Source organism: Amblyraja radiata, chromosome 5 (assembly GCF_010909765.2).
Source record: "Amblyraja radiata isolate CabotCenter1 chromosome 5, sAmbRad1.1.pri, whole genome shotgun sequence".
Taxonomy (NCBI): domain Eukaryota; kingdom Metazoa; phylum Chordata; class Chondrichthyes; order Rajiformes; family Rajidae; genus Amblyraja; species Amblyraja radiata.
The window spans coordinates 8,751,186-8,764,993 of NC_045960.1; the positions used below are offsets into that span (position 1 = coordinate 8,751,186).

Consider the following 13,808-nt stretch of genomic DNA (forward strand, 5'->3'; position numbering starts at 1 on the left):
AAAACATGTAAGGGGAATGAAATAAATAGTAGAGACATGACTAGTACACAAAGTAAAGACAGAATTCAATACAAAACACAGTATGAGGCAATTAATGCACAGATGAAAAGGGAGGGGGACGTGGGGCTAAGGATAGGCAGAGGTGAAGAGATGGGTCTTGAGGCGGGACTGGAAGATGGTGAGGGACACGGAATTGCGGATCAGTTGGCGGAGGGAGTTCCAGAGCCTGGGAGCTGCCCTGGAGAAGGCTCTGTCCCCAAAACTGCGGAGGTTGGACTTGTGGATGGAGAGGAGACCGGCTGATGTGGATCTGAGGGACCGTGAGGGCTGGTAGGGGGAGAGGAGGTCAGTGAGATATGGGGGGGGCCAGATGGTGGAGGGCTTTGTAGGTGAGGACCAGGATTTTGTAGGTGATCCGGTGGGAGATGGGAAGCCAGTGAAGTTTTTTGAGGACTGGAGTGATGTGATGCCAGGATTTGGTGTGGGTGATGAGTCGGGCGGCTGCGTTCTGGACCAGTTGGAGTCGGTTGATGTAGGTGGAGCTGATGCCAAAGATAGTTTAGAGATACTGTGCGGAAACAAGGCCCTTCGGCCCACCTTGTCCACACTGACCAGCGATCCCTGCGCACTAACACGATCCTACACACGCTTGGGGCAATGTACATTTAGACCAAGCAAATTAACCTACAAGCCAGCGTGGAGTGTGGGAGGAAAACGACGATCTCTGAGAAAACCCAGGCAGGTCACGGGGAGAACGTAAAAACTCCGTAGAGACAGGATTGAACCCGCCGGGGTCTCTGGCGCTGTGAGGTAACAACTCTACCGCTGCGCCACTGTGCTGCCCCTGTACTCTTCTATGGAGTGAATGTTTACTAATCCTGCAAACTGGGCACCTTTTTGTTTCACTGTACAGGAACACAAACTCCATCTGTAAATTGTTAACAGCAGTCTAGTCCTTCTGAAGGCAAGTACTTGCTTCGATGGACCAATTATCATGTTATTGGATGGAGATATCTGCCCAGGGCAATCAGAATGGATCCTCTTCAAAAGATTGGTCTGTTATAGGAAAGATGTTGTCAAGCTGGAAAGGCTCCAGAGAAGATTTACTAGGATGTTGCCAGGACTAGATGGTCTGATCTCTAGGGAGAGGTTGAGTAGGCTGGGACTCTATTCCTTGGAGCACTGGAGGATGAGGGGTGACCTTATAGAGATGTACAAAATCATGAGAGGAATAGATCGGGTAGATGCACAGAGTCTCTTGCCCAGAGTAGGGGGAATCGAGGACCAGAGGACACAGGTTTAAGGTGAAGGGAAAAAGATTAAATAGGAATCTGAGGGGTAACTTTTTCACTCAAAGGGTGGTGGGTGTCTGGAACAAGCTGCCAGAAGAGGAAGTTGAGGCAGGGGCTCTCCCAATGTTTAAGAAACAGTTAAACAGGTACATGGATAGGACAGGTTTGGAGCGATATGGACCAAACGCAGGCAGGTGGGACTAGTGTAGCTGGGAAGGGCAAGGAAACAGGCCATCAGTGACTCTGGCAGCCCCTTGAAGAAGATGACCAAACAATTGGTCTTCCTGTTCTACTTCCAGTTCTTCCTCTTCAATTTTACAAATACCTCAGATCTGCACCATCCGTAACATTCCTGGCCAGAGCGATACAGTGGTGCAGCTGTTACAGTCGCTGTCTCCCATTGTCAGAGATCTGGGTTCGATCCTGACCTCAGGTGCTGTGTGTGGGTGTGTGTGTGGAGTTTGTATGTTCTCCCTGTGACCGCATGGGTTTCCTCCAGGGTGCTCAGGTTTCCTCCCACGTCCCAAAGAAGCGCGGGTTTGCAGGTTAATTGGCCCCTCTGCAAATTGCCCCTCGAGTGTCGGGAGTGGATGAGAGAGCATAGAACAAGTGTGAACGGGTGATCGGTGTGGAGCCAGTTGGCCATCTGATTGGTAAAGTGATCAAAGGTTACGGGGGGAGAGGGCAGGAAAATGGGGATTGGGAGGGAAAAATCGATCCGCCATGATCGAACCATCACCTACAAACCTGCACGTGACTGGGATGTGGGAGGAAACCGGAGCCCCCGGAGAAATAGGCAATAGACAATAGACAATAGGTGCAGGAGTAGGCCATTCAATGTGATCATGGCTGATCATCCCCAATCATTACCCCGTTCCTGCCTTCTCCCCATATCCCCTGACTCCGCTATTTTTAAGAGCCCTATCTTGCTCTCTCTTGAAAGCATCCAGAGAACCGGCCTCCACCGCCCTCTGAGGCAGAGAATTCTACAGACTCACCGCTCTCTGTGAGAAAAAGTGTTTCCTCGTCTCCGTTCTAAATGGCTTACTCCTTATTCTTAAACTGTGGCCCCTGGTTCTGGACTCCCCCAACATCGGAAACATGTTTCCAACCTCTAGTGTGTCCAAACCATTAATAATCTTACATGTTTCAATAAGATACCCTCTCATCCTTCTAAACTCCAGAGTGTACAAGCCCAGCCATTCCATTCTCTCAGCATATGACAGTCCCGCCATGTCCAAACCCTTAACAATCTTATATGTTTCATATAAACCCCCATGTGGTCACAGCGAGAAGGTGCAAACTCCACACACCCACACACATGCACGCACGCACGCACGCACGCACACACACACACACACACAGACACACACACCCACACAGCACCCGAGGTCGGGATCGAACCTGGGTCTCTGGCAATGTGAGGCGGAGGACTTTACCAGGTGTGCCACTGTGACTACATGCCTTCTGGTCTCATGGACTCGGTGGTCCAAGCCTTTCAATCGTTTTTTCAAATCAATGGCTCAAACCATCTCCTTCCCACCAGCGAGCGGCCCATCAGCCCACCGGGACCACGTCCCCCCTCTCCCTACCTTCTTCTTGCTGCAGTAGATCTGCCACTTCTTCTCCGCTGGCAGTGCAAACATGGCATCTCGGTTCTTGTCCGTGAGGTCCAACTCATCCTGGGAAGAAGATGAAGGAGAAGAACAAGAGGTCAGTTATCTAGCCGGGCAGAGAGAGGTTCTCCCCTGGATGTTGAGGACCTTAACGTGATCCCTGGGGCACCACCAGACCAGGGGACCTTCCCAAGAAGCAAACATAGACACAGAGGAAATAGGTGCTGGAGTAGAGCCATCCGGCCCTTCGAGCCAGCACCGACATTCAATATGATCACAGCGGATCATCCAGAATCAGTGCCCCGTTCCTACTTTCTCCCCATATCCCTCGATTCTGTTAGCCCTACGGGCTATAAACTCTCTCTTGAAAACATCCAGAGAATCGGCCTCCACTGCCTTCTGTGGCAGGGAATTCCACAGATTCACAACTCTCTGGGTGAAAACGTTTTACCTCATCTCCTGGTCGTGAGGAGTTCTAGAATGCGGGAACTCCTTACGACCATGAAGGAGACTCCCCGGCAACCACCCGCGAACATGTGGTGACCATGTGGCGACTGCATAGTCTCCTGCAGTCGCCTAAAAAGTTGCCTAAGTGGGACAGGCCCATTATTGGATGACAGGGCATTTTTTATCACCATACTTTGGAAGGCCCAGAGACCAGGGAGAAAAATATTTGGTTTAGTTTAAAGATACAGCATGGAAACAGGCTCTTCGGCCCACTGAGACTGCACCGACCAATGATTCCCGCACTATCCTACGCACACTAGGGACAATTTACATTTATACCAAAACAATTAACCTATAAACCTGTACGTCTTTGGAAACCGAAGATCTTGGTGAAACCGAAGATCTCGGAGAAAACCAACGCTGTCACGGGGAAGGACGTACAAACTCCATACAGACAGCACCCGTAGTCGGGATCGAGCCCGGGCCACTGTGCCGACCCTCCATTCATAAGAGTGCTTTTTGGGATGAGGGATTTTAGCTGCAAGGGTAGTTTATTGGGGCTGAAGTACGGTCCCGACCCAAAACGTCATCCGTCCATTCCCTTCACACATATTGCCTGATCCGCATGCACTTTGTGTTTTGCCCAATGTTCCAGCATCTGCGATTCCTCATGCCTCTCACAAGCGTTTTGGGTGTTTCAAAAAGATTGCCCCTCATAGAGGCATAGAGTGATACAGCGTGGAAACAGGCCCTTCGGCCCAACTCGCCCACACCGCCCAACATGTTCCAGCTACACTAGTCCCACCTGCCAGCATTTGGTCCAAGCATTGGGATAGTCCCAGCCTCAACTCCCTCCTCTGGCAGCTTGTTCTTTTAGGACCGAGATGAGAAAATCATTTTTTACACGGAGAGTGGTGAATCTGTGGAATTCTCTGCCACAGAAGGTAGTTGAGGCCAGTTCATTGGCTATATTTAAGAGGGAGTTAGATGTGGCTCTTGTGGCTAAAGGGATCAGGGGGTATGGAGAGAAGGCAGGGATGGGATACTGAGTTGGATGATCAGCCATGATCATATCGAATGGCGGTGCAGGCTCGAAGGGCCGAATGGCCTACTATATTTTCTATGTTTCTATGTTTCTATGTTCCATACACCCACCACCCTTTGCGTGAAAATGTTATCCCTAGTTATCCCTCAGATTCCTATTAAATCTTTTTCCCTTCAACTTAATTCAACGACTTCTGCCCCACGATTCATCTACTCAGGCAAGAGACTCTTTGCGTCTATTCCTCTCATGGGTTTATACAGCTCTATAAGATCACCCCTCATCCTCCTGCGCTCCAGGGAATAGAGTCCCAGTCTACTCAACCTCTCCCTGTAGCTCACACCCTCTTGTTCTTCTGACCTGAAGAGCGCGGAGGCCCAGAATAGTAAACCTTTCATTACTCTCTCGGGAATCAGTCTGGTGAACCTTTATTGCACTCCCTCGAAAGCAAGGAAGGTAGTGAGCTAGACCCTACGCACAATATTTCAGATTCAATCTCACGACGTCTGTCTATAATTGAAACAAGATGCCTTCACTTCCGCACTCAAATCATCTTGCAATGAAGGCAGGCACAATTATTTGCCTGCAATGTGCATGCCTGACTTGCTTGGTAACTTGCATTGATTACCCTGTGAGGAAACATTGGTCCCTCTGAAGAACAAAACACTTCAAACCCTCAGGGAAACTTTCTATTTGTCTCGTGAATACTTTACGGTTAATTAAGTACATTCATGGGGCAGTAACTTAGGGCGGCACGGTGGCGCAGTGCTGATGCCTCGTAGTGCCAGAGGCCCAGGTTCGATCCCGACCTCGGGCAGTGTGTGTGTGTGTGTGTGTGTGTGTGTGTGTGTGTGTGTGTGTGTGTGTGTGTGTGTGTGTGTGTGTGTGTGTGTGTGTGTGTGGTTTGCACGTTCTCACTTTGACCGCGTGGGTTTCCTCCGGGTGCTCCGGTTTCCTCCCACGTGCAGGTTTGTAGGTTAATCGGCCCTCTGTAAATTGCCCCCTGGTGCGTCGGGAGTGGATGAGAATGGGAGATAATGTAGAACTAGTGTGAACGGGTGATCGATGGTTCGGCGTGGACTCGGTGGGCCGAAGGGCCCGTTTCCGTGCTGTATCTCTACCATCTAACGGTCGTAACTTAGAGAAATGAGGCAGCTTCCACAGTTAATGATCGGAGAATCCTATTCTCGTTCAATAGGTTACTTTACCATCTGAGAGATTGCACCAGTGTTATAGAAACATAGAAAAATAGGTGCAGGAGGAGACCATTCGGCCGTTCGAGCCAGCACCGCCATTCAATATGATCATGGCTAATCATCCAAAATCAGTACCCCAGTACCTGCTTTTTCCCCATATCCCTTGATTCCTTTAGCCCTAAGAGCTAAATCTAACTCTCTCTTGAAAACATTCAATGAATTGGCCTCCACTGCCCTCTGTGGCAGAGAATTCCACAGATTTACAACTCTCTGGGTGAAAAGGTTTTTCCTCATCTCCGTTCTAAATGGCTTACCCCTTATTCGTAAACTGTGGCCCCTGGTTCTGGACACCCCCAACATGGGGAACATGTTTCCTGCCTCTAGTGTGTCCAAACCCTTAATAATCTTATATGTTTCAATAAGATTCCCTCTCATATAATATAACCATATAACCATATAACAATTACAGCACGGAAACAGGCCATCTCGACCCTTCTAGTCCGTGCCGAACACATAATCTCCCCTAGTCCCATATACCTGCACTCAGACCATAACCCTCCATTCCTTTCCCATCCATATACCTATCCAATTTATTTTTAAATGATAAAAACGAACCTGCCTCCACCACCTTCACTGGAAGCTCATTCCACACAGCTACCACTCTCTGAGTAAAGAAGTCCCCCCTCATGTTACCCCTAAACTTCAGTCCCTTAATTCTCAAGTCAGCCCCTTCTCCATGGTAGACATTTAGTCCAAGGGTCTCCAATAAGGTAGATTGTAAACACAAAATGCTGCAATAACTCAGCGGGACAGGAAGCATCTCTGGAGAGAAGGAATGGGTGACGTTTCGGGTCGGGACTCTTCTTCAGACTGATGTTAGAGGTTATATCAGGACCACTCTCTAGTCAGTGAGATGATGATTCAGTTGCCTGATAACAGCTGAATCAGGAGTCGCAGTTTCACACTGTAAGTTTTAGAGGAATACGGACAAAACGCGGGTGAATCTTAATTAGAATTTGAGGGGCATCTTTTTCACTCAGAGGATTGGTGGGTGTAGGGAACGAGCCGCCGGAGGAGGTCCTGGAGGCAGGTACAATCATAATGTTTAAAAGAAATTTGGATAAGTACATAAATAGGAAATATTTAGAAGGGTTATGGGCCAAACGCGGGCAGGTGGGACTGATGTAGATGGGGCATGTTCGCCGGTGTGGGCAAGTTGGGCCAAAGGGCCTGTTTCCACGCTGTATCACTCTATGACTCTCTAACTATGACTATGTCTATATCTATGACTATGACCATACTGAGGGATGTCAATTCAGGATTCTGGACATGATTCAAAACCCTGTGCCCCTTTGACATGATGCTGGGGCGTAAAACAGATCCCATCATGTTCATAGCCCGACATATTCTCCACAACCTATTCTCATTCTCTCAAGCACCCGTCAACTCTCCGATCTTAGTCCTACCAGTCTCGGGGACCAATTTTCCACCATCAGTCCAAAGAAGGGTCCCGACCCGAACCAACACCCATCCATTCCCTCCCCAGATGCTGCCTGACATGTGGGGTTTAGTTTAGTCTAGTCCAGTTTAGTTTACTTTAGTTTACTTTAAATTAGTTTAGAGATATGAATGAATGAATGAATTGGCCAAATATTCACATACAAGGAATTTGCCTTGGTGCTCCGCCCGCAAGTGACAACATGACATACAGTGACAGTTAGGAATGACACATAAAACATTAAACATTAATAATAAAACATTATCGATTAAACATGTGAATTAAATAAAATTCCAGAGCAAAAGGAGGCTACAGACTTTTGGTTATTGAGTAGAGCTACTACTCGTGGAAAAAAGCTGTTTATATGTGCTCTCCAAGAAGCAAAATAGATATGGAGTGGAAGCAGGCCCTTTGGCCCACCGAGTCCGCGCCGACCAGCGATCACCTGTACGCTTGCTCTTTAGATAAAGACGAGTAGGTTTGCAGGTTAATTGACTTCTGTAAATTGTCCCCAGTGTACAGGATAGAACTAGTGTATGGGTGATCGATGGTCGGCACGGACGCGGTGGGTTGAAGGGCCTTTCCCACGCATGATTAAATGGCGGAGTAGACTTGATGGGCCGAATGGCATAACTCTGCTCCTATCATATATGACCTTATGAAAACCTTATTGAAAAGACTAGGCTTGTATTCACTGGAGTTTAGAAGGATGAGGGGGTATCTTATAGAAACATATAAAATTATACAAGGACTGGACAAGCTAGATGTAGGAAAAATGTTCCCAATGTTGGGCGAGTCCAGAACCAGGGGCCACAGTCTTAGAATAAAGGGGAGGCCATTTAAGATTGAGGTGAGAAAAAACTTTTTCACCCAGAGAATTGTGAAGTTGTGGAATTCCCTGCCACAGAGGGCAGTGGAGGCCAAATCACTGGATGGATTTAAGAAAGAGTTAGATAGAGCTCTAGGGGCTAGTGGAATCAAGGGATATGGGGAGAAGGCAGGCACGGGTTATTGATTGGAGACGATCAGCCATGATCACAATGAATGGCGGTGCTGGCTCGAAGGGCCGAATGGCCTCCTCCTGCACCTATTTTCTATGTTTCTATGTTTCTAACTTTTTCTATGTTTCTATGTTTCTGCTCCAGAAAAAAAAAACCCACGCAGGTCACGGGGAGAAGGTGCAAATTCCGTACAGACAACACCCGAAGTCAGGATGGAACCCGGGTGTCTGGTGCTGCAAGGCAGCAACTCTACCGCTGCACCGCCGTGCCGATACTAAATGGAATTGACGCAATGAGGGAAACAAGAGGCTGAATGAAAGTTATGTCACGGCCAAGGGGTGGTGTGCGGGACGACTGCACAGTAATTCTACTGTTGGTCTATTGATGGCCCACAGTGGGATGACGACTGGTGCAGGCCGAGAGCCTGACTCACCGGAGAACAAGGCACCCATTGTGGTCTCCAAGTAGCAAACAGAACAGGCCACTTAAAATCATCCAGCACACTGCCAGGAGAAGGAAGTTACAGGAGTAGTAGTTCAAAATATTTAACTTTCTGCACTTACTTTTGTCCCAAAGCACCTGCGCTGGTGAGGATATTTAGGTTTCGGCGGGACGGGGAGATATGTTGTGGGGAGGTGGGGCGCTGATTTGCCGACGAGATCAATGCTTTCCCCCTCAGCTGTACCTAATAGTGACGGCCACTGTCGGCTGGCATAGAAACATAGAAACAGAGCAAATAGGTGCAGGTGGAGGCCATTCGGCCCTTCGAGCCAACACCGCCATTCACTGTGATCATCCACAATCAGTACCCCGTTCCTGCCTTCTTCCCATACCCCTTGATTCCACTAGCCCCTAGAGCTTTATCTAACTCTCTTTTAAATTCATCCAGTGATTTGGCCTCCACTGCCTTTTGTGGCAGAGAATTCTACTGATTCACAACTCCTCATCCTAAATGACCCAACTCCTTATTCTTAAACTGTGTGACCCCTGGTTCTGGACTCCGCCAACATGGGGACCATTTTTCCTGCATCTCGCCTGTCCAATCCCTTAATAATTTTAGATGTTTCCATTAGACTTTATATTGAAGATTACAATGGGCACACATACACTATTTTACTTCGGAGTCACGTGAGTGATTCCGTGAAGAACCCGTTCAGCACGCATGCGCGGCATTACGTCCAGCAGAGCAACAGCGGCACAGCGGGAGTCAGGCGCTCCCGCTATGGAGGTGAAAGAACGGACCGTCAGGTAAGCTGACGTCGGGTTTTTCTTTCACAGGGAGCCTTCTGCTGTCCGGCAGAGAAGAAAGGCTCTGCAACAAACCTGTCCCCCGCTCGACTCCACGGAGGAGCGTTCCATCTGGGGGGGCAGCAACAGAACAGACCTGTCCCCCGCTCGACTCCACGGAGGAGCGTTCCATCTGGGGGGGGGGCAGCATCAAGGCGGTAGGATCACTTACCCGGCGCTCCGCTATCCCGACACAGTGCCGAGCCCAGCCCCGCTAGCGCCTGAGCAGCGGGCTGGAAGTACCGCCACGGAAGAGGCGTCCGGCCGGTGGCTCCGACTTATCGGACGGGACGTCTTTCCACCCGCACGGGGGGAAAGACAGCCGCCTGAACAGACCTGCCCCCCGCTCGACTACTCGGAGGAGCGTTCCATCTCGCGGGGGCAGCAACAAGGCGGTAGGACTGCTTACCGGGCGGTCCGCTATACCCCGACACCGCGCCGAGCCCAGCCCGCTAGCGCCTGAGCAGCGGGCTGGATGTAAAGCCATGGAAGAGGCGTCCGGCCGGTGGCTCCGACTTATCGGACGGGGACGTCTCTCCACCCAGGCGGGGGAGAGACAACCGCTTGAGCCGCTTGGAGCGGCTCTTGGAGCAGGAGCTCCAGCGAGGTGCACCCCAGGAGGGGCGCTCTTGCAGAAAGGGGGTCAGGCACTCCCTCCACAGTGCCTTGTGCACTGTCCATTGCTTCCTCCTTTCCAGAGGATAGCTTTGGTGACCAGGACTGGGCTGGTCAAGAACAGGGGCAATGGCTGAAGATCTCGGGAGTATGCAAGGGGTGCAGGAACAGGAAGAGCTGCTAGGTGTGGTGGACAGCTACGTGGAAACCCCACGTGCAGGAGGCCGTTAAAAGCCTGACGACAGCCATCACATCGTTTTTTCCTCGTTCCATGGACAAATACGGAGATGACCACAACCTTCGTAAACAAGTCATAAGACCTGCCATAAATCCTACATTGCGGGGTTGTGCATACCCCAGCCACTGAGCCAGACCCACTGCTCATTGGCAAAAACCTCACAAAGCATATGAAGGACATGCAAGAGGTTTTACAAAACTTTCGGCTCATGAGGGCAGGGCCGGGACGAGCAAACCAAAAACTAATTCCTACGCAGCAGCACCCCATCGCGTCCATCAGTCAACGTCTACCATATGGGACTGATGAAAGCTCGGGGTCCGCATTCTGTCACCGAAAGTCTTCTTTAGACCAGGGCCCAGAGCGGACCCCATGGAAAATGTGCCACCCCCCAACGTCACCGCCACGTCAGACGACATGCAACACTCGTTGGACCGGCAGGAAACAGAAGAATACCCATAACCATGGAGGTAGGTGGGTCTGGTTCCTACCAGTATATAGAGTAATACTAACACATGGGAGTCTATCACGAGTGATCAGTATCTACTCAATGGCATTAGTGAATACAAATACAATTCATACTAGAAAAATTGCCACCAGGTCAACATTCACCCCAGAGGGTATTTTTTCCCCTCTCCGTTAAAGAAACAAGCGGGACAAGCTGAACTGGTGAGAATAATTACAAAGGGATCATGGGAAAACCTGAACCCTTGCAATTCGTATCAAATATATTCACTAAACCCAAAAAAGATGGTGGATGTCGCATCATCATTGACTTAACTTCACTAAATATGGTTGTTAAGTATATACATTTCAAAATGGAACCGGTTGTTACTGCCAAACAACTAAATTCCAAAGGATACTTCATGGCAAGCATTCATCTTAAAGATGTTTACTATTTAGTACCATTCACAAGGATCATCGCAGATACCTGAAAATTACCTGGATGGGGCAGCTATGGCAATTTAAAGCGTTAACCAATGGGTTCACATCAGCCCAAGAGTGTCACCAAGACACTAAAACCAGCTCTGGCAATATTCAGAAGACAAAAACATATTGTCATGGCATATCTTGATGATATCCTAAATGGTAGGCAAGACCATGAATTTGACTATGTTAGCTGTTCAGCTACCAAACAGTTATTCGAAACCCTGGGGTTGTCTTACATCCAGATAAATCTAAGTTGAAGCCATCCATTATCATGGACTACTTGGGCTTCACAATTAATTCAGTCTACGTGACTGTAACATTGCCAAGAGACAACATAGTTGAATTGGCACAATCATGCAACAATTTAATGGTCAACAAACTACCAACTACTCGACAAGTAACAGAGTAATTGGGAAAATGGTAGCAGCATTTCCGGCTACATAATTCGGACCTTTGTACCAAAAACGACATACAGGTCATTATGATCGTTTCATGAAGTTACCCACTGAAGTAATATCAGAACTACAGTGGTGGGCAAAAAACGTTTGACATTGTTTCAGCCTATTATCATCACTAACCCTACGTCAGTTATCCAAACAGATGCCAGTGCTCAAGGCTGGGGAGCAACTAACTCTATATCCAGCACAAGTAGTAGATGGACTAACCCAGAATCATCGTTACCACTTACACTGGGCATTAATTATCTAGAGATGTTGGGTGACTTTTATGGTTTAAAATCACTTGCATGTACGGTTACAAATAGATAATACTACGGTGGTGGCCTACATTAACCATATGGGCGGCATAAAATCGGTATCATGCGACAAGTTGGTCAACACAATTTGGCAATGGTGTGTCGAAAGACATATTTGGCTATCAGTCACTTACCTGCCAGGTAAGCTAAATACAGTGGCAGACACCAGGTCACGTAAATTTAATGACAACATCGAATGGATGTAAAAACCCCCCAAAAAAAATTCACAAAAGTTATCAAGCAATATGGCACGCCAGATATCGATTTATTTGCATCGAGGCTAAATCACCAGGTACCTATGTATGTCGCTTGGGAACCAGACCCTGAGGCAGCAGCGGTAGATGCGTTCGCGCTGGATTGGGGAAATTCTTCTTCTATGCATTTCCTCCCTTCTGCCTCATCAGTCGGGGACTACGTACAGTACAAATGGACTCTGCTTCAGGTATTTTGATAGTACCCGACTGGCCTACACAGCCATGATTCCCACTCACTCACACGCACACACACACTCACATACACAAATTCAAGCACACGCACATGCACGCACACGCACATACATGCACACGCCTCACGCACACACACACGCACGCACACGGACACTCGCACACGCCGATGCGCTGATCCACATACCCGTACCTCTTTGGGATGTGGGGGGAAACCGGAGGGCCCGGAGGAAACCCACGCGATCACAGGGAGAGCGTGTAGAGTGCACACACGCGCGCACACACACACACATACAGACAGCACCCGAGGTCAGGATGGAACCCGGGTCTCTGGAGCTGTGAGGCAGCAGCTCTACCCGCTGCGCCACTGTGAACGCTCTGCCAAACACAAGCAACCCTCAGGCACAAAAGACCATGCTTGGTTTTGGCCAGACATCTCGCGTTCCCACGCGCACTTTCCTGTACCATATGCAGAACCCGTCTGGTTACAAGGCACGTCAAGCAGAGATGCTAGTGGAGGAACCACAATGATCAAGCCAAAGCAATCTACCATCAAAGGAACTTTTGTTTGAGAAAACGAGCAGGCAGAAAATAACTTGCCATCATCGTTTTCCACCTTGGCACACTGGCCCCTCACCCTCCCATTGCTGATTTAACAGCCTGCTGTTTCTTTGGTGAGGCGCCAAGAAAATCCCATTAGTCATTTTAATAGAGCCTTTTGTTCCTTGGTCAGGGCAGCCTGACGAGGGTGTGGACCACTCTCGCCGATGCAGGGGGGCTACAGGCGCGGCGCGGTGGCGCAGCGGTAGAGTTGCTGCCTCACAGCATCAGAGACCTGGGTTCGATCCTGACTACAGGTGCTGTCTGTACGGAGTTTGCCCGTTCTCCCCGTGAGCTGCGTGGGTTTTCTCCGGATGCTCCGGACACAGAACGATTGTGAACGGGCGATCAATGGTCGGCGTAGACTCGGTGGGCCGAAGGGCCTGTCTCCATCTGTATCGCTAGCTTGGCTTGGTATGAATTGGTACGGAGTTTGTACGTTCTCCCCGTGACCGCGAGGGTTTACTCCCGAGATCTTCTGTTTCTTCCCACACTCCAAAGCCGAACAGGTTTGTATGTTTATTGGCATTGGGATAATTATAAATGATCCCTAGTTTGGGTAGGATAGCTGGACAGCACGGACTTGGTGAGCCGAAGGGCTTATATCTGTGTTGTATCTCCAAACTAAACTAAAGTGAACTAAACATATGGGGTGGAAATGTCAACAAATAAAGAGCAGAGCTTTAAGCTTGGAGGAGCATAGCTTACAGGATATGATGACACGGCTTATAGAAGTTGGTGAGGTGACATTTGGACTATCAATCACCCTGCTATGGGAGAGATGTAGCTATAGAGTCATAGAGTGATACAGTGTGGAAACAGGCCCTTCGGCCCAACTTGCCCACACCCGCC

At 49.1% G+C, this 13,808-nt stretch overlaps 1 protein-coding gene across 1 annotated transcript in view; it reads right to left on the minus strand.

Moving 5' to 3' along the window:
• The window catches only part of daam2 (dishevelled associated activator of morphogenesis 2), a 274,185-nt gene that overhangs the window by 133,022 nt on the left and 127,355 nt on the right, over window positions 1-13,808 (minus strand). Inside the window, exon 3 of the mRNA XM_033020571.1 lies at window positions 2,885-2,974. Coding sequence (XP_032876462.1) covers window positions 2,885-2,974 — 90 coding nt within the window. The remainder of the gene's footprint in view (window positions 1-2,884; window positions 2,975-13,808) is intronic.